At 58.5% G+C, this 24720-nt stretch overlaps 2 protein-coding genes, 1 long non-coding RNA gene and 1 other non-coding gene across 6 annotated transcripts in view; 3 read left to right on the plus strand and 1 right to left on the minus strand.

The window, feature by feature from the left end:
- Positions 1-96: 96 nt before the first annotated feature.
- Positions 97-1357, minus strand: RPS21 (ribosomal protein S21). 3 transcript variants are annotated; one of them, NM_001040581.2, is made up of 6 exons: positions 1324-1357; positions 1015-1077; positions 874-937; positions 663-734; positions 237-292; positions 97-160 (listed from the first exon to the last, which is right to left on the minus strand). In NM_001040581.2, exons 2-6 carry the CDS (start codon positions 1062-1064, stop codon positions 151-153), a joined length of 252 nt encoding a protein of 83 aa, NP_001035671.1. In that variant the 5' UTR covers positions 1065-1077; positions 1324-1357; the 3' UTR covers positions 97-150. The 3 variants fall into 3 exon arrangements, with proteins under 3 accessions (NP_001035671.1, XP_010809831.1, XP_005214907.1); XM_010811529.2 differs by having other exon boundaries at positions 1274-1357; XM_005214850.3 differs by having other exon boundaries at positions 1251-1357.
- Positions 1358-1472: 115 nt separating this feature from the next.
- LOC112449312 (uncharacterized) lies at positions 1473-7730 on the plus strand. Its single transcript, XR_003037837.2, has 2 exons — positions 1473-1566; positions 3951-7730. It is a non-coding gene; the product is annotated as an uncharacterized lncRNA (long non-coding RNA).
- Positions 7731-15876: 8146 nt separating this feature from the next.
- On the plus strand, positions 15877-15955 carry MIR2306 (microRNA mir-2306). The gene has a single exon (NR_031118.1). It is a non-coding gene; the product is annotated as a microRNA mir-2306 (primary transcript).
- A 5266-nt stretch (positions 15956-21221) lies between these two features.
- LAMA5 (laminin subunit alpha 5) overlaps positions 21222-24720 on the plus strand; it is a 51683-nt gene continuing 48184 nt past the window's right edge. Inside the window, exon 1 of the mRNA XM_025001135.2 lies at positions 21222-21578. Within this exon, the coding sequence (XP_024856903.1) occupies positions 21300-21578 (279 nt within the window). The 5' untranslated portion in view covers positions 21222-21299. The remainder of the gene's footprint in view (positions 21579-24720) is intronic.

Consider the following 24720-nt stretch of genomic DNA (forward strand, 5'->3'; position numbering starts at 1 on the left):
CACGTGTCATAGGCTGCCTTTCAGCTATCACCCCCAACACTCCAGAGCCCAGAAGAGCCCACCCCCCCGCCCCAAAAAAACACAGAATGAAGCAGGTAAGTTTTCACTATTTATTTATAACAAATATTCCATGTCCGGGATGCTCTTCAGTCAGAAGTTCCTGGAACAAAAAAGGACATTAAAACCTGGTTTGTGAAGCATCCTAGGCCCCAGTGCCCAAACTCCAGTCCTCTTACTTTGAAACGATGCCATCAGCCTTGGCCAGCCGGAGAATGGAGTCATCTGACTCGCCCTAGGGAAAAAAGCAGGTTGGGACCAGCTGCTCTTCTAGCCAGAAATCCCGCCCAGCTGCCCACTGGTTGGACCAAGTGGAGACTAGCTAGCAACAGGCAGACCGTCGACTCTACAGTGGGGGACAGGGTCTCAAGGAGGTCCCTGTGACAACCGAAAAGCTCCGAGGTTTTCCAAGGTGGGGTGGCCCTTTTTTTGGATCCTGAGCGTCCTATTTCCACCCCCAGGAAGAGGCTGGCAACCAGCACAATCTGAGCCAAAAGGCTCCAGTCCATTTCGCCAACAAACCCCCTCAGGCTTGGGGACAGCGAGGGGGACGCTATTCCGGTTCAAAAGCCCACAAGGTAAGCGCGAAGCCCCGAGACACACACCATCCTGCGAATGGCCCCGCAGATAGCGTAGGTTTTAAACTGGCCGTTAAACCTGCCCGTCACCTTGTCAACCTAAAAATTGAAAAAAGGAGTCATAAAGAGGTGCCCAAGCATCTTCGGGTCGAAACTTGAGGTTTGGAAATCAACGTGCAAGTCCGCCCGACCTCGCCCCCCTCACCCAGCGGGTAGGCCCTGCGGCCGCCCAGCTCACCTCGGCCACGTTCATCTGGATGGACGCGTGGTCCTTGGCGCCGATGATACGGTTGCTGGCGGAGCTGCGGGGGAAGCGCAGTGAGCGGGGAGATATAGGTTGGGTGTGGGGGGTTTAGGGGCAGGAGAGGGGGACGCTCACCATTTCCGCGGCACATACAGGTCCACGAACTCACCGGCGTCGTTCTGCATGTTGAGCCAGCGTCTGCGGGACCCCAAGGCGGCTTCGTGAGGGCGGACCGTGTCCGCGCGCCCCTCCCAGCCCAGCCCCGACCACCGCGCGCTAGGCTATGTTCCCGTCCCGATCCCGGGCCCAGCGCCGTCCCCCTACCCCCCGACCGCGAGCCCTAAAGCCGTTCTCCCGCACCGGTCCCAGACCTCGTGCCATCCTCCCTCCCGACCTCGGGCTCCGCGCCGTCCCCCTTGCCCGGACGCCGGCCGCGCAGCCCACCTGATGGCACCACGATGAGCTCGAGCGCAGAAAGGAAGCGCCACTTCCCCCGGCAGCGCTATTGGCGGGAGGGGCGGGGCCTCGGCGAGTACTTCCGGGTCCCGCGCCCCGCCGCGAGTTTGCGCGGGGTCGGAGGAGGGGGCGGTACGGTCACTGTGACGCATTTCCGCTTCCAGTGGTCGGAAACTTCCAGGCGTCCCACGGATTTGGGCGGGCTGCTGGTGCGAACTTGCGAGATCGCAGGTGGGCGCGTCTTCGCAGCGGTGGTTTTCGCCCCGGTGGGCGCTTCCCGCCGCCGGGATCGGCCAGTGCCAAGGGCACCCAGGCAGGACCCGACGCAGGTGGGAGGGCGGGAGTGCTGGCACGAGCCGGGTTGTCAGCACGTGGGAGCTACAGATCGCTCCGGGGGTCTTACCCCAGGGCCAAGCCAAGCACCGCGAAGATGGACACAGACGGGGCGCCGCTGGTTATAAGAGCAAGAGAGAGCCCTGGGGTCCTGAAGGAGGAGTGGCAGGGCTCGGGTGACGGGCTTCTCCCGAAAATGGAACTTAACTGCCCCAGAAACCCGGGTCTGAGCTAGAAAGGAGTTTGGCCAGGCCTCGTGACGGAGCCAGGTCAGACTCGCACGGCGGGTGCTCAGCACTATCTGGCCCCTGCTCAGGATCCTTCCGCCACATCAGTCCCACTCCATCCTCCCCGGAGCAGTCTATGCCAGGCCCGTCCCTGGTGCGAGAGTCTGTTAATGAAGAAAACAGAAAAACTCCAGGCTGCAGAGCTAACTCCAGAGCCCCCCGTCCCGCAATCCTGTGATTGTGCCCCGCCATCTCAGCTGAAACACCCCCTTGGGACTTCATCTTTCATATGAGAGAGAGGGCCCCTCGGGGGTCGACTCCAGAGCTTGTACACCCCGCCGCCCCTGCTGCCCAGGGCCGAGCCCGGCAGTGGAGTCTCGGAAATCCCGATACCTCTTACTCGGCAAACCCGCCCGGTCCTCCAATATTGGGTACCCCCTCACTTCCCCGACTCAAGTCTCCGTGAGGTCGCACAGATGAGGGCTCTTCCAGGGCTGTGTCTGCTCACCTTGTGGCGACTGCGAATGATCCTGGTCGGCCTGTCCTCACGGTGCTCCATTTGAGTCACAGCCAACTTCTGTATAGGTCCGGGAGGGTTTAATGTCTGGGCCTGGTCAGGGCTGAGGCTTCTCATACCTGGAAACCAGTGTTCGAGTGGGCAGTGTGTTTGCTGTTGCTTCCACTGGGCTCTGGCAGCTGGGCCTCAGGTCACTGAGGCCAGTGCCCTGTAGGAAGGTCATCATTCCTGTTGGTGCCAGCTGGAGATGTGTGCCCTTTCCAGGACCCCCAGCACATGCAGGGACATCACGTGTTTATGCTTGTGGTTGTGTTATGGACCAGGGTTCTTGTCCTCCCTGCATGCATGTGTACTAAGTTGCTTCGGACTCTGCGACCACATGGACTGTAGCCCTCCAGGCTCCTCTATCCATGGAATTCTCCAGGCAAGAATATTGGAGTGGGCTGCCATGCCCTCCTCCAGGGAATCTTCCCAACTCGGGTTGAACCTGGATCTCCTGCACTGGCAGGTGGATTCTTCACCACTAGCACCACCTGGGAAGCCTTTCTTGTCCTCCCTAGTCGATAGAAATTGATATGAGATGAGATAAGAAATTCAGGCAAGGCTTTATCAGGGTTCCTGCTGCAGTAGGAAGGAGTGAAAACAAGTAATAGGTTCCCTTGTCCGCTCCATTATGTGGCGTGAGCGTAGGAGTGGGTCCAGGGATTGGGCTGGAGGGGAGCTTAGGTGGTTTGCCCATCTCTGGTAGTGTTGAGTGCAAGGGGCATGCGCTGGTACCGTGCTTTTGCTTCCAGCTCTTTAGAAGGGGCAGTTGGATTTTTAATCTGTGTCCTGTCCATAGTTTGCTTCACTTGCACGTGTAACAAAATCCACTCACACCCATTAGAATGACTACAATGAATTTGAAAAAATAAGTGTTGAGGCTGTGGAGAAATTGAAATCCTGTGCATTGTTGGTAGAAGGTAAAATGGTATAGCTGCTGTGGAAACAGTACAGTGGTTTTTCAAAAACTTAAAAATAGAACTGCCATAGGACCCAACAATTCCACTTCTAGGTTACTTACCCAAAAGAAAGCGGTGTCTTGAAGAGATTTGTACAGCCATGTTCACAGCAGCATTATTCACAATAGTCTATGATGGAAGCAACCCACGTGTCTGGGTGGGTGAAGGGATAAGCAGGATATGGTCTATGCACACAGTGGAATGTTGTTCATCTTTAAAAAGGAGGGAAATTGTGACAAGCATATGGATGAAACTTGAGAAACTGTGCTAAAATAAGCCAGTCACAAGTACAGTGTAATTCCAGTTACACAAGGTGCCTAGAGGAGTCGAATAACAACGGCGGGGGCTGGGGGCGGGGGTTAGTGTCTAATGGGCATACAGCTCCATTCTGCAAGGTGAGGAAGTTGTAGAGATGGATGGTGGTGATGGCTGCACAACATTATGAATGTATTTAATACCACTGAACTGCACACTTAATGGTCAAGGCGGTAAGTTTTATTTATATTATCACAATAAAAAATATTTTAAATACTATAGGACACGCATGGACACACAGAAGACAACACAGTCTCTTCCGGGTGGGGCCAGAGTTCCTCAGGCCAAGTTCTTCAAAAGGAAGTTCTGTGACCCCACCCCCTGGCAGTGAAATCTATATGAATGAGCCCCTCTTTGAGAAACTGCTTTGTCTGTTTAAATAAATTTTAAAAATAAGAAGAGACCCTGCTGTCCCAGGTCCCACAGACAGGAGCGAGTGGTCCCTGAAGGGAGCCAGCTGGGCCTTCCATCAGCAGTGCCCCTGTCATCTGAAGTCAGGCGTGGAGTCGAGGGGCAGCTGCTCAGGCTGGAGGCTGAGGGAGGTCGGAACTCAGGAGAGGTGTCCCTGCCTGTACTCTGCCCAGCAGCCACTATGGGGTGCCCAAGAGCTGTGCCTAGCCCTGCAGGCATCCCTGGGCGGGGCTCAAGGACAGAGGCTCATCAGTCGCTTTCCTGCTGGCTGTAGGGGGCTGGCCATCTCCCTCAGGCCTCTGGCCCCCAGCCAAGGGGTGACTTGTTTACTGAGCTTCCTATGAGGGCTCCAGGTTGGGAAAGGGCCAGAGGCTGGGTGGGGTGAGGGGGTTGGGGGCAGGAGGACCTGGCGCTTGAAGATGCTGTCCTCCTGGGGCAGCCCCCAGGGGCTCAGAGCAGCAGCTGTTGAGCAGGGTGGTCCCCATCAGGATCCTTGAGCACCTCCAGGCCTGCAGAACCTACACCTCTTCCTGCCCCCTGCACCCCAAGTGCTCTAGATCACCCCACCTTGCATTATCACATTAGGGCGACAGGCTGACCTTGCACCCTCCTCCTGCCTCTTAGCTGTGTGGCCAGTCACTTAGCTGTCTCTCCTCCCGGCTGCAAAGTGGGGACAGTGGTAAGAGCACCACCCCGAAGGGTTAACACGCCTGGGGAGCTCAGAGTGGACGCGGCAGTCGGTCCTCAGCCCCACTGTCACCACCAGCGTCACTGTCACCCTCAGCACCACCGCCGCCACCATCATTTGGGTTGTTATGCCGTGACCCCAGGTCTACACGGCTGTAGAGCTGACTCCTGGGTTGACTTGAAGCCGCATCTCACCACCCGCATCTCACACAGGACCCCATTCAGGCTGCCCAGTAGGGTGCCAGTGGCCAGAGGTGTTGGCCAGTGTCCACGTCCAGCATCCACTGCCCGTTCACCTGCACTGTCCTGGGGCCTAGCCCATGGCAGGTAAGCAGGGCTCAGATGCATGGGACACAGCCTTCCTGGGCAGGGGGCTGAGGGGCACCTCCTGGCTCCTCCCAGAGCAGCTGTGTCTGGGCTGGGTGGGGCCCGGGCAGCCTGACACGCATTGTGTGTGGAGGGGAACCAGCCCCGAAACCAGGAAACCCTCCTTCCGGGCCTGGGCGCGGGCCCAGGGTGAGCCACAGGTCAGGGCCAAGGGACAGGATTCTCCCCGTGCAAACCTAGCCAGGAGTTGCAGCCATCAGCCCGTCCTGCCTGCCCTGGTTCCCTGGGAGAAGGTCCAGCTGTGGACACAGACCTGCCTCAGAGGGACTCCAGCAGGCCCTGGTGCCACCGCCGCCAGCCACAACTCCAGACTGTCCTCTGGTCTCAAGGAGACAGGCGGTTCCGTCTGACTCTAAGTCTCCCTAGTCTCTGTGAGCTTAAGGGAGGTCCCAGCAGGTGTGCAGCCCCAGCATGTAGGTCTGACCTCAGTGACCTGGGGTGTGGGGCCTTGGGCACTGGTACTTACAGGCCGTCAGGGCCAGGAGCCTGAGAGCATCCAGCCGGTCACCCTTTCTGTTCTATTTTATTTTGTCATTCTATTTTATTTGTTGTTCAGTCGCTTAGTCCTGTCTGACTCTGCGAGTCCATGGACTAGCATGCCAGGCTTCCGTCTTTTACTATCTTCCAGTGTGTGTGTTAGCCGCTCAGAGTGTCTGACTCTTTGCAACCCCAGGAACTGTAGCCCACCAGGCTCCTCTGTCCATGGAATTCTCCAGGCAAGAATACTGGAGTGAGTTGCCATTTCTTTCTCCAGGGGATCTTCCCAACCCGGGGATCAAACCTGGGTCTCCTGCATTACAGATGGATTCTTTATCCTCTGAGCCACCAGGGAAGCCCAGAGTTTGCTCAAACTATTCTACTGTGTTAGACTTTTTCATTGAGATATAACCCACACGTGGTGATAAGGAACACAGACCATAAGTGACCCCCCACCCCCCTGGTTTTTACATCTGCATTCACAAACGCAGGCAGAGTGTGCTGCAGACTGTGCTGGCATTGGGGCAGCATCTGGATGGGCCTCTCCCCTCCCCACCTGGCTCCCAGGAGGCCTTCACGGACCTCTTTACCAGTTACGTGTACAGACATTCTGGAGGTGGGGTGGGGGCCTAAGCTGGGCACCTGGACCCCCACTGACACATAACAGAGAGCACTATGAGATCAGAGACACCCAGGAATGTCTCGTCTTCTGGCCCCACCCCTCCCTCGGGGCCAGGCCACAAGGGCTGAGCCAAGGGACAGGAATGGAGGCACTTCCACCCCAGGCGTGCACGCAGCAGCCAGCTGGCTCATCCCAGTGGACACGCCACAGGCTCACCACGCTGGCCAGAGGCCAAGACATTCCAGCCAAACTGGGTGGAGTTTCAGGTTCAAAGCAAGAAGGCTGCAAGGCCCACCTTTACTCCTGGGCCAGGCCCGCCAGGGGGACACCAGGTTCTATCCCCAAGCTGACCTCTGATCCCACCCAGGCGGCCCCATGGCCACCCTGAGAGGATGTGCAATTATGAGCCCACTGTACAGAGCAGGAAACTGAGGCCAAGGGAGAGGAAGTGGCTCCCCCAGAGTTACAGAACCAGGGCACAGGGCAGGGCTTGACCCAGCCTGGACCTCTGGGGTGGGGGGATGGGACATAGTGCAGCCAGAACGGGGCCTTGGACACGAAGACAGGAACCCCCCAACACTGCCCCATGCCCAAGCCCAAAGCTGAGCCCTAAGGAGGCTTAACTCCGGAGCAGGGGTGTGGGGGTCCCTCATCTGCCCAGTGGGGACACCCAGCTGGGAGCCTGGAATGGACTAGAGGGGAAGGCTCTCCCTTGGCCCCTGGTGGTGATAATCTGCCCGCAGGGCCCAGCCTCTGAGCACCAGGTAGTGAGTGTGTCAGCAGCTGCTGGAACATGCCCAGAGGCAGAGGTTTGCTGGGCCTGGAGAGCGCAGGTGGAGGGTGAGGGGACCCAAATTCCTGCCCCGGTGCGGAGCCTAGCCCAGGCTTGTCTCGCTCTGCCCATCCCCAGCTCTCCCCTCCCTGCCCAGCTCTGCAAATCCTCTGAGGCCCCAGGATGTCCAGCAGGGCCCAGCCAGGAGTTGCCTCTGCCCCCCCACCCACTATGACCTCATGCAGATGACTGAGGGCAGGTGGCTGTCCTGTGGCCCCAGGCGAGTCCTGGGCCCTGCAGCGTTCAGGACAGGTGACCCCTGTCCCCAGGGAGCTCCTGTACCTGTTGTTGTTCAGTCACTAAGTCGTGTTTAACCCTTTGCTACCCCAGGGACTGCAGCACTCCAGCTTCCCTGTCCTTCACTATCTCCCAGAGCTTGCTCAAACTCATGTCCATCGAGTCAGTGATGCTATCCAACCATCTCATCCTCTGTCATCCCCTTCTCCTCCTGCCTTCAATCTTTCCCAGCATCGGGGTCTTTTCCAATGAGTCGTCTCTTCACATCGTTGCATCAGGTGGCCAAAGTACTGGAGCTTCAGCTTCAGCATCTGTCCTTCCCGTGAATATTCAGGGTTGATTTCCTTTAGGATTGACTGGTTTGATCTTCTTGCTGTTCAGGGGACTCAATGGTCTTCTCCGGCACCAGTTTGAAAGCATCAGTTCTCCCGGAGAAGACGACAATAAGCATCTCATCTCAGGAAGGTCTGGGGCAGTGGGTCTCATCTGGGAATGTTCCTTCCCCACCCTGCCCAGGATACACAGCAGTACGCTGTCCTGACTTGAGGCAGGGAGGTTGCTGTAGCCACAATTGGGTGGAGACCAGGGATGCTGCTCGAAACCCCACAGCACCCAGGATGACCCATAGGGAGGCGTCCAGCCCAGAACGCCAGTGGGGCCTGGTCTAGGGCTTTGAAGGCCAATGGCCTCTCCAAAGGGGCCATAGCTCAGGTGGTCAGGGAAGGCCTCTCTGAGGAGGGGACATTGTAAAGCAGGGACCAGCCATGGAAAGTGCCACCCCTTCCCACTGGTCACCCTAGTGCCCAGCAGCCTGTGGAGAGGAGAGCCAGGGGCTCATTCAGTGGTGGGGGTGGGGAGAAGCAGGCTGGGATCTGGTGCCAGGCCTGGGGAATTCCAGAAGGTGGAGGGAAGCCTCTTACCACCCCTCCTCCCGGGCTCCTGGCTCCCAGTAGCCCAGGCTACATTCCTCCCAGGGTGGGCAGGTGATGGGAGCTCCGAGCATTCCAGTGGAGATGCTGGAGGCCTGAAGGCTGCTGGCACCCGCCTCCTGTGAGGCCCAGGCAACCTCTTGAGGCTCTGCCCCATTTGGCTTCCTGGGGCTGGGGCCACAGGCCTCAATGAGGACGATTGCGGTCAGGCGTCCCAGAGAGATGCGGACATAGGCCCAGCCAGGAGCAAGCCTGCAGGATAGGGACTGAGCACCTTGCAGATAAGGGCAGGACTTAGCCGGCAGTCCCTTGACTCCTGAACAAAAGGCCGGGTTGCACAGAGCCTCAGAATCATGGTGCTAGCGACAGGCAGAATCCACAGAACCCTCTTATGCCCTGTCTCCTGTCTGTAAGACAGACTTTTGTGCCCATCAGACCAGGGGCCTGCCAAGCTACCAGCACATGGCACAGAAAAGGCTGCTGCCTAAAGCCCCACTAGGTGAGTGGTGCTGAGGGGCTGGGGCCAAAGATGAGGCGAGAAAACAGAATCAATGCCATTGACTCGGTGGGCCCAGAGAGGTCGTGCCTCTGACCTGAGGTCACAACAGCAAGCCCCAGATGGAGCATGGAGGCCATAGGAGACCAGGCTCCCAAGGAGGGGTGACTCTCAGTTCCCACCCACTGGGGAGGCCAGAAACGGACTCCCAGAACCACCCCCCACCCCAAGATGAAGACCAGCTCCCAGGAGACCCACCAGCGCCGTGCCCGGCACGAGCCTTCCAAGTCTCGAATGTTTACATTCCTGTAGGAAATACCTCCCCAGAAGAGCCCAGGACGAATGTTCTGTAAATGTTGAAACTTGGGGCAAACAGAGGCCTGAGCTGAGCCCCACCCACCACCCTACCTCTCCCTGCAGCAGAGGCCCCGCGGGGGTCCTGGAGGGGACCTCCTGAGCTGCCGGCAGGACAGAGCCTTGGGCGGGCAGATGGGGGTCCAACTGCAGGTTCCCCTATGCCCCCCACCCCTTCCATGGTCTCATGCCCTCCTTTTATGAAGTTGGGGTGACAGGAGATGGGCTTGGTTGGGGTGTCACTTGCACCTGAAGCTCTGGTGGCCCTGGGGGAGCCCCAGTACTCGGGGGGGGGTTCTCAGTCAGGCCCTGAGGCTCAAGCCTCAGGCACAAGCCCTGCGTGTGACCAAGGGCCCCGTGTGTGCTCGAGGAAGACAGGGTGAGTCAGGGTGAGTCAGTCTGCTGTTTAGGGTTGAGTGTCTTGGTTCCCCACAGCCCTAAACACAAACCTGCACCTCTCCCATGCTCACGGGATGCACGGGGCCAGCTGGCGAGCGTGGGGGCTGTGTGGCTGTGGGTGGCCCGGCACCCAGAGGTGACTCAGCCTCTGCCATCTCCACCTTTCGGCACCGGCTAAGCCGTGCCTCCCTGTCCACCTGGGAGAGGCCAGCAGCCCAGGTGCGCCCCAGCTGCCAGCCCCTGCTTCCAGCAGCTTCTTCAAAGAGCCTGCGTCCCAGGCTCGGTGTTGTGACAGGTGTGGACCTGCCCGGTGCCCGGACCACCTCCCTTCTGCTCACACGCTGATGGCATCTGGGCTGGTTCCCCTCTGCAACTGTTACAGAAAGGGCTGCCACAAACATTCATGGAGGGGATTCACATGGACCCATCCCCGGGAGTGGAGGTGTGGACCCACGGGGACACTGTGTTTCACCTTTCAGGAAGCACAAGACTGTTCCACACCCACACCATCTGCATCCCCACCAGCAGTGCGGGTGCCCCGACTCCCCAAATCTTTGCCCACACTTGTTGCTGTCGGTGTTTTTACTATGCACTGTGGCTGCTGCACAAGAGGAACAGAGGCCTGGGCGCCAAGCCCTCTCCCCTCTGACCTGCCTGCCCCTATCCCAGGCCTCCAGGCCAATGTGAAGGCAATGAGGCACAGGTGTCCCAGCATCCAGCCATGACTGCCCAGCACTTGCTCAGCACAGGACTCAGGACACTAAATAACAAAATAATAAGGTGAAATGTAATAAATCAAAATATTACATAGTTGTTGGAGGAAGAAAGGGGGAATGTACCCTGAAGCTGGGGTCTGTAGGGTGGGCTGAGAGCGGGGTGGGAGATTTCTGGTGGAAGGTGTGGTTTGTGCAAAGGTCCTGTGGTGCAAAAGAGCATTTAGCATTTGTGTGGAGGCCAGTGAGGCTGGACGCTGTGGGCTCTGAGGGGGTGAGGGGCTGCTCAAGGACCTTGGAGGCTGTGCGGGGTTCCGAAGACAGGAACGACAGGGCAACCTGCCTCTTAAAAGCCACCTGAGGTTACAGACAGAGGAGGGACCCCTTGTTACAGTCACAGCTGGGGGCCTCAGGGTGGGTGGGTTGCAGTCCCCGGGCAGCATCCAAGTTAGGGCTCCCAAGGGCTGTGCCCGGCCCCTCCTGGGAGGAGATGTCACGGGTTTCTGCCAGCCCAGGGCACGTGCCCATTTGGATTGCAGAGGACGGACTAGCTAAGTGCTGCCGCAGGCCTCCTCCCCTTCCTTGGCCTGGGAAGCCAGGCAGCCCTTGCCCAGAGCATATCCTGGACAGACAGACAGCTGTCGACCTCTCAACGTGTTGTCTCAGGCCCCCTTCCTGGGTCACTGCACTGCCTGAGACAGCTTTCCCCAAGAGCCTGCGGGCAAGATGCAGGCCCATGGCAGGGGCTGGCCCCCACACCATCCTCCTCTTTCTTTCGTATGGGGAGACACAGGGGGTGGTCAGGGCCAGCCCTGCCCCCTCTGCTCACCTGGTCAGCAGGGTGACAAGAGTCCCTGCCTCCCCAACTGGCCCAGGAACGGCTGCGCCGAGCACAGTGGGGCCCTGTCACCACTTGTCCCTCCCTGCCCATGGTCTAGACCATTCAGGTAGGACCCAAATCAAATCCCTTATGACTATACAGTGGAAGCGAGAAATAGATTTAAGGGCCTAGATCTGATACATAGAGTGCCTGATGAACTATGGAATGAGGTTCGTGACATTGTACAGGAGACAGGGATCAAGACCATCCCCATGGAAAAGAAATGCAAAAAAGCAAAATGGCTGCCTGGGGAGGCCTTACAAATAGCTGTGAAAAGAAGAGAAGAGAAAAGCAAAGGAGAAAAGGAAAGATATAAGCATCTGAATGCAGAGTTCCAAAGAACAGCAAAAAGAGATAAGAAAGCCTTCCTCAGCGATCAATGCAAAGAAATAGAGGAAAACAACAGAATGGGAAAGACTAGAGATCTCTTCAAGAAAATTAGAGATACCAAGGGAACATTTCATGCAAAGTTGGGCTCAATAAAGGACAGAAATGGTATGGACCTAACAGAAGCAGAAGATATTAAGAAGAGGTGGCAAGAATACACAAAAGAACTGTACAAAAAAGATCTTCATGACCTAGATAATCACGATGATGTGATCACTGACCTAGAGCCAGACATCCTGGAATGTAAAGTCAAGTGGGCCTTAGAAAGCATCACTAAGAACAAAGCTAGTGGAGGTGATGGAATTCCAGTTGAGCTATTTCAAATCCTAAAAGATGATGCTGTGAAAGTGCTGCACTCAATATGCCAGCAAATTTGGAAAACTCAGCAGTGGCCACAGGACTGGAAAAGGTCAGTTTTCATTCCAATCCCAAAGAAAGGCAATGCCAAAGAATGCTCAAACTACCGCACAATTGCACTCATCTCACACGCTAGTAAAGTAATGCTAAAAATTCTCCAAGCCAGGCTTCAGCAATACGTGAACCATGAACTTCCTGATGTTCAAGCTGGTTTTAGAAAAGGCAGAGGAACCAGAGATCAAATTGCCAACATCCTCTGGATCATGGAAAAAGCAAGGGAGTTCCAGAAAAACATCTATTTCTGCTTTATTGACTATGCCAAAGCCTTTGACTGTGTGGATCACAATCAACTGTGGAAAATTCTTCAAGAGATGGGAATACCAGACCACCTGACCTGCCTCTTAAGAAATCTGTATGCAGGTCAGGAAGCAACAGTTAGAACTGGACATGGAAAAACAGACTGGTTCCAAATAAAGGCGTACATCAAGGCTGTATATTGTCACCCTGCTTATTTAACTTCCATGCAGAGTACATCATGAGAAACACTGGACTGGAAGAAACACAAGCTGGAATCAAGATTGCCGGGAGCAATGTCAATAACCTCAGATATGCAGATGACACCACCCTTATGGCAGAAAGTGAAGAGGAACTAAAAAGCCTCTTGATGAAAGTGAAAGAGGAGAGTGAAAAAGTTGGCTTAAAGCTCCACATTCAGAAAACGAAGATCATGGCATCTGGTCCCATGACTTCATGGGAAATAGATGGGGAAACAGTGGAAACAGTGTCAGACTTTATTTTTTGGGGTTCCAAAATCACTGCAGATAGTGACTGCAGCCATGAAATTAAAAGACGCTTACTCCTTGGAAGCAAAGTTATGACCAACCTGGATAGCATATTCAAAAACAGAGACATTACTTTGCCAACAAAGGTCTGTCTAGTCAAGGCTATGGTTTTTCCAGTAGTCGTGTATGGATGTGAGAGTTGGACTGTAAAGAAGGCTGAGTGCCGAAGAATTGATGCTTTTGAACTGTGGTGTTGGAGAAGACTCTTGAGAGTCCCTTGGACTGCAAGGAGATCCAACCAGTCCATTCTGAAGGAGATCAGCCCTGGGATTTCTTTGAAAGGAATGATGCTAAAGCTGAAGCTCCAGTACTTTGGCCACCTCATGCGAAGAGTTGACTCATTGGAAAAGACTCTGATGCTGGGAGGCATTGAGGGCAGGAGGAGAAGGGGACGACAGAGGATGAGATGGCTGGATGGCATCACTGACTCAATGGACATGAGTCTGGGTGAATTCTGGGAGTTGGTGATGGACAGGGAGGCCTGGCGTGCTGTGATTCATGGGGTCGCAAAGAGTCGGACACGACTGAGCGGCTGCACTGCGCATGGTCTGGGGCCTCTCCTGGCCGCAGCCCCAACGTGCAGGCAGTGGACGCTGGTGCCCCTGGAAAGGTGGACTCCACCTCTACTTGCTGTGTCCCAGAGCCATGTGGCAGCTCAGGGGCCCAGGGAAGCTGCGTCCTCATAGGCTGGCCCACTTCCCAGCCCTGCCAGCAAGGCCCACCAGGCCCCCACGGCCAGAGCTTCCAGGTGGCAGATGGGCCAGAGGGCAGGAGGAGCCTATGTCACCGCTGCTGCTGCCAATCTTTGGGGGAGGGGCTAGGGCTGCCCAGAGTAGTGGAGCTCAGCAGATGGAGGGCAGCAGGTGGGAGGAAGAGGGACACCAAGAGACACACAGAAAAGGAGAGACAGACAGAGGCAGGGAGACAGAGGCAGAGAGAGAGGGTAGCCAGAGTGAGAAACCCAGAGAAGGAGAGAGTTGGGACAGAGAGAGGTGGGGGTGATGGAGGGAGGGATGATGGGCTGGGAGGGAGGCGGGGAGGCTGGGCAGGGAGGTTGAATCCCAGCAGGTGTCCAGATGCGGTGTGGGGACCCTGGTGCCACTCTGGGGAGGGCACTGATGCCAGGCTGGGCCTGCCCAGGGAAAGAGGCAACTTACTGAGGGCCAGTGACCTAGCCAGTCAAGGCCAGAGCCAGGCTGCAGGCCCCAGACCCTCGCAGGCTGTACCTGGTATGGTTTGGGTGGTACTGTCGGGGTGGGGCGGCTGGCCTCAAATCTTGCAGCTCTTGCCAGGATGGCAGACCCCCAGGGTTTGTCACAGGGCCCCCAACCAGACGTCCCAAAGTTGGCAAGGGGGTCGGGCTTATCTGGCTGCTTTTAGGGGGCTGTGGGCCAGGAGACTAGGGCCATTCAAACCACTCCCCTTGGCCCTGCCTGGCCCAGCCTGGGGCTCAGCCCCACATCCCTGCCCTTCCCGTGGGATCAGATTCCTCCTGGGCAGCAAGGCCTTCTGGCCATATAAGGCCGCCTGTGGGCACCTCCTGGAGGAGCTGCAGAGCCCTCACCCCGCGGGAACTGGAGCTCGGCCAGGCCCCCAGGGACCTGGGGGGAAGGGCCTGCTGCAGGTCAGTCCTGAGAGGGAGGGGGGGTCAGGGACAACCCAGGTCCCTACGTGCCACCCCCTCCTTCTGTGCTGGGGACCCCCTGCCCCTCACCTGCTTCCCCCAGGGCTGCCCAGTCCACAGTACAGAGCAGGAAGGTGGTGAGCAGGGGCGTGGGGGAGTCCCAGGAGCCAAAGGCCAAATGGAGTAAATAATAACACTGCAGACAGGTTGGCCCCGTGGGTGTCTGATGTGGATGCTGCCGTCCTGTGTGAGGGATACAGAGACTGATGTAAGCCTTCTGGGGTCAACCCACTGCTCCCCACAGATCTGGGAGCAAGAGCCCTGGACCCCCAACTTTACACCCCAGGAAGGTGCTGAGAGGTGCCCCATTGAGGGAGGTACCTGGGCCTGGGGTCCGAAGAGCAACCTCACTTCTGAACCAGCCCCTCCCTTTGCCCTCTGGATTTGATTGGCTCTCCAGGGAGGTCCGGGCCCCCTCCTCAGGGGTTCCTAGGGCCTCCCCAACTCAGCCCACCACTCCCCTGGGGCTGGGGTGGGAGATTTGTGGCTGAGGGTTGCTCCTCAAGCCCAGGGCTGGGTCAGGGGGGCGTCTGGTGAGCCATGGTGGGAGAGATATCGTGCAAGGATGCCAACATGGGGGCTATCTCAGACGGCAGCTCCTTCCTCTCAGCAGGCCCTGCCTCTCCTTCCAGCTCACAGACCCTGGGCTGGGAAGGGGTCCCCAGAGTACAGCAGTGGGCTTCTTCTGGAGAACCAGAGGCCCAAGTCGTAGGGTCCTGCACAGGCTAGAAGGACCTGTGACAGGGTAAACCCAAGAGGCTGCCCTTCATGTGGTGGGCACTCCCTAGGCACCTCCTCTTCACCAGGCCTGGGGATATGGCAAGAAGGACAGGCAAGACATAGGTGTGATTGAACTGAATATGAGAAAGCAGGGCAGGTGCATACCTGTCTGACCCACTAGGGGCCCAAGAGAGCAGACGAAGGGGCAGGGTCTCTGTTGTGTCCTGGGTGGAGGGAATAAGGCCAAAGTTCCACGAGATAGAGGGGGAGGGAAGGCTGGAGGCTCAGCCTGACTGCCCAGACAGGCAGCGCATAGCTAGGAGGCTCCTTGGGGCCTGGGGGCTGCAGTGAGGGGTCTGGCTTTTATCCTAAGATAAACAAAAGCCAGTATGAAAAAAAAAAAAAAAAAGCAAAGCCAGTATGGCTTGGGAGGAGGGAGACAGGATGAGTGAGTGCCAGCCAGGGGCCCAGCCCAGCAGGCAGCCGGCACCCATAGCTGTGATCATAAAGGTTCCAGTCCATAAGGTGACTGGTCTGATTCCTCCAGCTTGTGGCATCCTTCACAAAGCCTGGTGCTCCTATGTCAGCAGGGTGGGGGCTCCCCTACACTCAGCTGGAGACACTGAGGCCACAGGAGGGGATGTACAAGCCAAACCCCGGACTCTGGACTCCTGCCTGATCTAGGCTGTCTGCTCATTGACAGCACACTGACCAGCCTATGGGGAGTCACAAAGCCTCACATTTCTGAGCATCCTGGATGTGTGTGCCTTCTAGAAAGCCAGGCCTGCCCATCTAGGACACCAGTCTGGAAGGAGGTGAGCTGAGTGGGAGAAAGGAGCTTTGGGGAACTTCTGTGTAGAGCCCTGGACCTGGGGGCTGGCCAGCCCAGCCCATGGCACTGGGCACATGTGAGCCTGTCTGGACCCCCTCCAAGGTACAAATTGCCCACCAGGATGCCCGAGGGTCTGGCCTTCATGGGCACCCTGGGGACTGTGGCCTGTAGGCTGGGCACAGAGCAGGCAGAGGTGGACCCTCCAGAGCTCCAGGGACAGAATGCTCCTGGAGGAAGGCCCTTGGCTGGGCAGCACAGGGGTCAAAACCATCTGCTCCTTGCTGGGGTCAACCCAAAGCCTGGTGGCCTCAGAGGTTTCCCAGAGCCCATGCCCTGGAGGCCTGGGGGAGCCCAAAGGCGGCCCAGCTGGGGTCACAGGCAGGAGACACCAGTCCATCAGGGGCATCCAGGGACCTGTCCCCGGGCCCTCCTCAGCTGGGAATGAGGGGACTCCAGCCCGGCCCCACCCTTCTGGTACCCTTTCAGGTCATCTGTGCTGTCCTCTGCCTTCCCAGTGGACTGTGCCAGCCCACGGCCAGGGAGGGCTCTGGACTGAGCAATGGCCCAGAGGCCAGGGAGCTCTCTCAGCCCCAGACCTGCTGGCTTTACAACCCTTTACAACCTCCTAATGATGACAATATGTGAACCGTGAACTTCCTGATGTTCAAGCTGGTTTTACAAAAGGCAGAGGAACCAGAGATCAAATTGCCAACATCCGCTGGATCATGGAAAAAGCAAGAGAGTTCCAGAAAAACATCTATTTCTGCTTTATTGACTATGCCAAAGCCTTTGACTGTGTGGATCACAATAAACTGTGGAAAGTTCTGAAAGAGATGGGAATACCAGACCACCTGACCTGCCTCTTGAGAAATCTGTATGCAGGTCAGGAAGCAACAGTTAGAACTGGACATGGAACAACAGACTGGTTCCAAATAGGAAAAGGAGTACGTCAAGGCTGTATATTGTCACCCTGCTTATTTAACTTCCATGCAGAGTACATCATGAGAAACGCTGGACTGGCTGAAGTACAAGCTGGAATCAAGATTGCTGGGAGAAATGTCAATAACTTCAGATATGCAGATGACACCACCCTTATGGCAGAAAGTGAAGAGGAACTAAAAAGCCTCTTGATGAAAGTGAAAGAGGAGAGTGAAAAAGTTGGCTTAAAGCTCAACATTCAGAAAACGAAGATCATGGCATCCGGTCCTATCACTTCATGGGAAATAGATGGGGAAACAGTGGAAACAGTGTCAGACTTTGTTTTGTTGGGCTCCAAAATCACTGCAGATGGTGACTGCAGCCATGAAAATAAAAGACGCTTACTCCTTGGAAGCAAAGTTATGACCAACCTAGAGAGCATATTCAAAAGCAGAGACATTACTTTGCCAGCAAAGGTCCATCTAGTCAAGGCTATGGTTTTTCCAGTGGTCATGTATGGATATGAGAGTTGGACTGTGAAGAAGGCTGAGCGCCGAAGAATTGATGCTTTTGAACTGTGGTGTTGGAGAAGATTCTTGAGAGTCCCTTAGACTGCAGGGAGATCCAACCAGTCCATTCTGAAGGAGATCAGCCCTGGGATTTCTTTGAAAGGAATGATGCTAAAGCTGAAGCTCCAGTACTTTGGTCACCTCATGCGAAGAGTTGACTCATTGGAAAAGACTCTGATGCTGGGAGGGATTGGGGGCAGGAGGAGAAGGGGACGACAGAGGATGAGATGGCTGGATGGCATCACTGACTCGATGGACATGAGTCTGGGTGAACTCCGGGAGTTGGTGATGGACAGGGAGGCCTGGCGTGCTGTGATTCATGGGTCGCAAAGAGTTGGACACGACTGAGCGACTGAACTGAACTGAACTGAACTGAATGAGGCCTTCCCTCAGCTGGTCTGCATCCTACCCCCATGCCTGGGCTGGACCAGGGCTGCCAGCAGCAGCCAGCCAGCATCAGCCTTGCTGCCTGCCCCATAGCCAGCCTGGATGGACGGGGTACATGTTTTGGCCAGCTGGGCTCCCCAGAAGGCATCAGGGCAGCCCTGGTGCAGGGAATATTCCAAACCACAGCCTAGCTTCTCCTGAAACCTCTTCCTGCCAAAGGGAGACACACTCCCAGCGAGAAGCAGAGAGCTCAGCTTCCTCCTCCCCATGGGGCATTGCAGTTTCTCCTCCCCCACTGGAGGAGCAGTGCCCGGGTGAGAGCTGGGATCCAGGACAGCGGTCAAGGTCGGCACAGTCATCTGTTACCGACTGTGATGTGATGATGCGGCTGAGTGTAATGAGGGGTGCCCCTCGCAGCTGCTCCCGGGGAGTTATGGTCGTGGTTAGGACTCAGCTCGGGCTACGGCAGGTGTGCCCATGTGGCCTGGCCTGTGGTCCCCACAGCTACCCTGCAGATGGGGCTGAGCAGGGCTCCTGGGCATGACATCAAGGTGGGGGGGCGCAGTCTTGAGGGTGGGCTCCCCTGGCCCGGGCCCCACTGCAGGGGTCTTATCCCAGGGCTCGGTGTGGGGGGATTGGCTGGACCCCCTACCTGGGTTCAGAAGCACCTCTTCCCCACTTGTATCTGACCTCCCACAGGTCCCGGGGCTCCAGTTACTGTGGGGCTGGGTGGGGGGACTCTGGGTGTGGGGTCCTCCTCATGGGACATGGTCAGAGCCTAGCAGGACAGAGGGGGTCAGATTGCCTCCACACCCCTTCCCGTGAGCTGCCTTCACCCACCACCCACCTCCCAGGACTTGGTGTCCCTCTCCTGTGAACTTAGGACAGAAGGCTAAAGCAGCCTGTTTGGGGGTGGAGGGCACTGCATTACAGACCTGTACCCCAAAGTTGCCCAATACATCTGGGAAGAGAAAATGAATGCCAGTCCATCTTCTTCTCTCCCTTGCTAACCACATGCTCCTGACTGACCCCTGGGCCTTGGAAACTGACCCTCAGTTTCCCAATTCCTAAGTAGGAAAGGTGGCTGGGTGACCCAGGAGTCAGAGCAAGACTGGACACCCTTGCTGGGCCAGCTGAAAATGACTTGCTGGAAATGTGCCTCAGGCATCAGGCATGAAGGTGGGCAGAGATGGGCCTCCCTCTCCTGCCCTGCTCCAGCTGGGGCACCTAAGCGGGCACAGGGTGGGGGCCAAGCGGGCATCTCATTCAGCTCCTTCCGCCACATTGCCCTCTGCCCACTTTACCAGGCAATGCGCCTCCCCCCTCACCCCCAGGCCCAGGCCACCAGTTGCTCAGGGCAGCTGTCTCCGGAAGCCGCTAGCCCGCGATTAACCCTCTGCATGCTGGCCCGGCTGACTCAGCGCATTCTCAGGCGGCGGCCCCTCCCTCCCGTCTGCTCTGTGCCCTCTGGACAGCGGTGGCCTGATCTCTGGGAGGCTCAGAGGGCTCCCACCTCTCACCTCTGTCCCCGGGCCCCTCCATGGGTGTTGAGAAGCTGACATGGGGGGCAGCCTGGGTGGAGGGTTCCCAGCTCCAGCCCCCAGGATGCCAGGCCACCAGAGCCAAGGGGGTGACAGTGCCAGGGCCAGAGCGCACTGCTGTGATGTGTGTTATGGGGGCACCTCTGGGCAGTAGGGAGGGCGGGGCGAGGACAGGTCAAATCCCCCATCTGGAAACCCTGCTACTTGCCCAGAGGCAGCTCTCCTCTCAAGGGGTCATAAATTAGCCAGTGAGCTGGCCTGTCAAGGCACCAGGACTCTGGATTCCTTCCTGTCCACCTGCCCCTCCCCCATCTAGGCCAGGCCCTCTCCAACTCAGAGGGTATCTGGGGAGGAACAACCTCTTCTCCCCCTCCCCCAGGTGGAGTTACAGAATAGCCTGGGAGCAGAGGGAGATGAGAAAGAAGGGAAAGGAGAGAGAGGGGAGGAGGGAGCCAGCCCACACTGCCTGCCTGTCTCAACTCTGCAGAGAAGCTGCCGTCCAGCCCCTGGGATTCAGGATTTGCAGAAGGCCAGGGACAGCCAGAAAGATGTGACCAGTGGTGTGACCTTCCGGGAACAACTACTGGGGCAGGACCCGCCAGGACCAGCTGGCTGCCACCCCACACACTTACTCAACTCCCCAGGACTGTCCAGGGGGTCCCACGTGGGACAGACACCCAGCTGGCCTAGCTCATAGACTGGGGGCCCTGCCAGCCCAGCAGCTGCGCCAGCCCCATCAGGGCTTCCCTTGAGGCGGATGTGGGCCAGGAGCTGAAGGAGGGGAGGAGACCCAGTGGCCGAAGCCACCCAAACGCAAAAACAGCTGGGACACAATCCTGAGACACAATCCTGAGCTTGGCGTCTCTTCCAGCCCCATTTCCCCAGTGTCCTTGAGCACCTGCCCTGAGCCTGAGGGTTCCACTAGCAGACAGAGACGGTGGCACCAGGGTGAGCTCACACTTGGCCCCCCCCTTCACACAGCAGGTGCTCAATAGATGCCCTCCTTTGCAGCCAGTCTTCCTGGCACCTACGGGGCTCTGAGTATCCTCCCTTCACTGCAGAGGGCCCCACTTCCCCGTTTTAGAGAATTTTTAAACCAAACCCTGCGCAGGCAGGAGTCAGGTGGGGTTGAATCTGACCTGGCCCCTCGCAAGGGAACACGGAGTCCGCAATGAGGGGTCTCCCTCTCCCTCTGCAGATCGGATTGTCTCCGGGGCCACTACCCACCGCCATTCACAGCCGGCAGAGTGCACCTTCCTGCACACCTGCTGGATGAGGCAGAATGGGGGCCAGTACCATGCGCAAAACACCGAAAACCAGCCGGCGAGAGGCGGCCAGGATGCGCTGCGCTCCGGGTTTCACATCTCAATCCCAGGGACTCCGCGTTTGGGCTCCCTGGCTGCGGTCATTCGAGTCGCTCTGCCGGTTCTGGGGTCGCGGGTGGGGACGGGCTGGGCCCGGACTGGACCCGAGGCGAGCGGCGCCGAACCCGGGACCGCCGGGGACCCTCGGCCGCCTAGAGGTGCCCGAAGTTAGGGAAACAAAGAGCGGATCCGCTGGACCGAGAGGAGCGGGCCGGCGCGTCCGGGGCCGCGGTGCTGGAGGGCGCAGGGGGCCGCCAGGAACCGGGAGCCACGCCCCGGGGCCGCCTGGGCGCAGCATTCCCACGGCCCGGCCCGAGATCAGCAGGTGTCCCCCTTCCAGGAGGCCGGCCGGGCCGGGGTCCCAAGGGTTAAGGCGGCCGGCCGCCCCTCCCCCCGGCCTCCCCCGCCCCCTCCCCGGGGCGCGGGGCCGAAGCTCCCGGGCGGGCCGGGGCGGGGCCTGACGTCCGCGGGCGGAGCGAGCCGAGCCCGGCCGGGCGCCGCAGACCCGCCGGGCTCCCGCCTCGCCCGCAGTCCCCGAGCTGGAAGATGGCGAAACCGGGCGCGCGGCCCCGCGATTCCTGGGGCCCCGCGCCGCTGCTGCTGGCCGGACTGGCGTTGCTGGGCGCGGCGCGGGCGCGGGCGGCGGGCGGTGGCTTCAGCCTGCACCCGCCCTACTTCAACCTGGCTGAGGGCGCCCGCATCGCCGCCTCGGCCACCTGCGGCGAGGAGGCCCCTGCGCGCGGCGCCCCGCGCCCCACCGAGGACCTCTACTGCAAGTTGGTGGGGGGCCCCGTGGCCGGCGGGGACCCCAACCAGACCATCCAGGTGAGCGAGGGCGGGAGGCCGGGCGGGGGTGGTGGGGACGCCCGCGCGGGGCGAGCACCGGGCTCAGACTCCGGAATTCCAGCCCTACTAGGCGAAGAGCCCAGGTACGGACCGCGGCCGCCGCCCGTCCCAACGCCCCAGTTCTGCATTTCGGGGGATGGAAGGGACCCCAGCTCGGCCCTTCGGGTTCAGCCAGAGAAGTGCGCTTCCCGCCGGGAAGGCGGCACGCAACCGACCCGGGCGCGGCCGGCACCGGTCGAGTTCGGCAGCGGTGACGAGCTGGACGGGAGGGGCTGGTGCCTGGTCCCTGGCGGCCCCGAGTCCTGGGATCCCGGCGAGGGCGGGACTTGGCTTCCGTGGCCGGCTGCCTGTGGGGAGGGGGCCGACCGCTCCGCCTTCCTCCGGGACAGGCTGGAACCTGCTGGCGACGGGATGGGCCAGGGATGGGGGCGGAAGGGCCAGACACAGGAGTGCTAACTCCGGCTGGAGGGTTGAAGCTGTCCCCGCCGGGGTTTCTAGGGAGTCGGTAGGACCCTCGAGGTTGGAGGGGGACAGACAGAGGGGTTTTTAACTGGGGATGAGAGCTCGGAGGTGTAATCGGGGCATCTCTCTGCCTGGGGGCGGAGTAGGGCCTGCTCTGGAGGTTCCCTGACACTCCATGCAGGGCCCATCCTCCCATCCCTGTCCTACCTTAGGGAGAGTCTGGGGGCCCCAAGGCTGTTGTAACCTGAGCCTCAGCCTCCAGGGACTTGCTGCCACCTTCCTGGTAGGAGAGACTGGGGGAGGGAGGAGCCGTGATGGGGTGATGAATGAGGGAGGTACTGCTGGGGCCCCTTTACAGGGCCTGCCTGCCCACTCCCCTTGCCCCCCACCCCCAACCCCATGGGGGTGGATAGAAGTGAGAGGGGGCCCTGGTGTGGCAGTGTTGTCTGGGACAGAGTGTCACTTCCCTTGGGCTCCTGAACACACCTTTCTGGACTCATGCTCTCCTGCAAGCCCTGCCCAGCTGAGGGGGAGGTCTCAAGCCCACGTTTCAGGTGGGGAAACTGAGGCCTGTAAAGCCCCAAAGCAGACCAGGATCTGGCTAGGGTGAGCGGGGCCACCTGGACCCCTACCCTGGGCCCTTAATGTCTCTGGGTGACATCAGAGGGGCCAGGTCAAGAGGAGGAGCTTGTGGGGGGCTCCAAAGCTGCCCAGAGGGCCTGGCTAAGTGCCCGCCCCCAGATGCTCCCCGGAGATTTCACAGCTAATCAGCTCAGGCTCCAGGCCACCTCCCCCTGCCCACCTGTGCTGCCTGCCCAGGCCGTTGAGGAAGGGCTGCTTATTACCTCCTCACAGTGTTTACGGAGAAGGCAATGGCACCCCACTTCAGTACTCTTGCCTGGGAAATCCCATGGATGGAGGAGCCTGGTAGGCTGCTAAGAGTTGGACACGACTAAGCGACTTCACTTTCACTTTTCACTTTCATGCATTGGAGAAGGAAATGGCAACCCACTCCAGTGTTCTTGCCTGGAGAATCCCAGGGACGGGGGAGCCTGGTGGACTGCCGTCTATGGGGTCGCACAGAGTCGGACACGACTAAAGCGACTTAGCAGCAGCACAGTGTGTAAAGGAGCAGCCCAGGAGCTGGTGGCCTGTGCCCAAGGCCCTCTCCTTAGCTGTATGGCTTCCTCCTATCCCAGTCTCAGGCTCCTCATCTATAAAATGGGTACATCACGAGGGCCGCCTCACCTGAAGCCGTGAGCTTGGCCTGCCTAAGGGGCCTGGGAGGCAGTCTGTCACACAGTGACCGCTTGGCAAGTGGCCGTGGCCGTGGCATTGCAGGCAAGGGCCCTGAGCAAAACTTGAGTCCTGCACTCCCAGTCTAGCAGGTTAGGACTGAGGCCTCACTTTAAAAGTCTGCAGTGCTCAGCTATGGCACCCCTGTTTGGAGGCTGCCAGCATGGCCAGAAACACTGATGGCCAGCCGTGGTCGAGTCACCCGACCTGCTTCCCCGTCCTCTTAGGGGACGAGGTCTCCTTACCACCCTTGCCTCTTGTTGGGTTGGTAAAGGGCCTTGTCTGCAAGCACCTTCTGGAGCTAAGTGACCAGGCCCACCTCTCCATCCTAAGAACCCAATTTTGTGGGTGGGTCAGGAGGGTCACATGGTCCACAGCTGCAAGCCAGCAGTTTCTGGGGTCCCCTGGAGGAAATGGGGCAGAAGCTGGCTGGGGGCATGCCACCCAGGGCACAGGATGAGCCCTGCTGTACATTGGGTCGAGGCAGTCCTGTGGGCAGCTGGGGCAGGCAGAGGGTAACTTGGGGATCTGGCCCTGTGACTTCAGGTGGGCACGTGAGATATTCTGGGCTGGCCCCAGCACTGCAGGGGAAGTCGGGGGCTCAGCTGCCAGCATGGTGACTCACTGGGAGGGGAAGTCCTTATCACTGCTCCTTGCTTCCTTGTTCTGTTCCCAGCAGGACCCTCTGCAGCGGAGGGGCGGAGGGAACCTCGTTTCCCCACCCCTCCACCCCCGGCTCCATCCACTGTGCGCCCACGTCAGGCGGCCCTGCTGTGGCCCCGACTCTCTGGGTGGACCTGAGCAGACATTTCCGTTGTCTCCTTTGACCAAGGCAGTCTTCTTTGGAAGGCCCACCACCCCAGCCAGACGGCCCTACCCACCTCCTCTGAGAGCCCCACCAGGCCCCAGACAGCTTGCACACGTGTGCTCCGTGTTTCCCATGATTGTCTCTGAGCCCACCCTCTGGGAGCTCTCACAGTCTGGGACCCGGAGCCTGGGTTCCTCCATGTGAGCTGGTGGTATGGCTTGTACAGATGGTGCCCCTCTTTTGGGTGTCCTGCCCATTGCTCCTGCTCCTCTGTGTGGCAGCTCTGGGTCATGACCTCAGGGATGCAGTTAAGAGCAAGGCAGGGGGACTTCTCTCATGGTCCAGTGGCTAAAACTTTGTGCTCCCAATGTAGGGAGCTTGTGTTCGATCCCTGGTCAGGGAACTGGATCCCACATGCTGCAACAAAAAGATCCAGTGTGCCACAAGTAAGACCTGGTGCAGCCAGATAAATAAATAAAATAAATATAAAAACAAGGCAGGTGCACGCCACCCCCTCCTCCCCTCTGCCCAGGGAGGCAGTAAATGAAGAATTGC

Source organism: Bos taurus, chromosome 13 (assembly GCF_002263795.3).
Source record: "Bos taurus isolate L1 Dominette 01449 registration number 42190680 breed Hereford chromosome 13, ARS-UCD2.0, whole genome shotgun sequence".
Taxonomy (NCBI): domain Eukaryota; kingdom Metazoa; phylum Chordata; class Mammalia; order Artiodactyla; family Bovidae; genus Bos; species Bos taurus.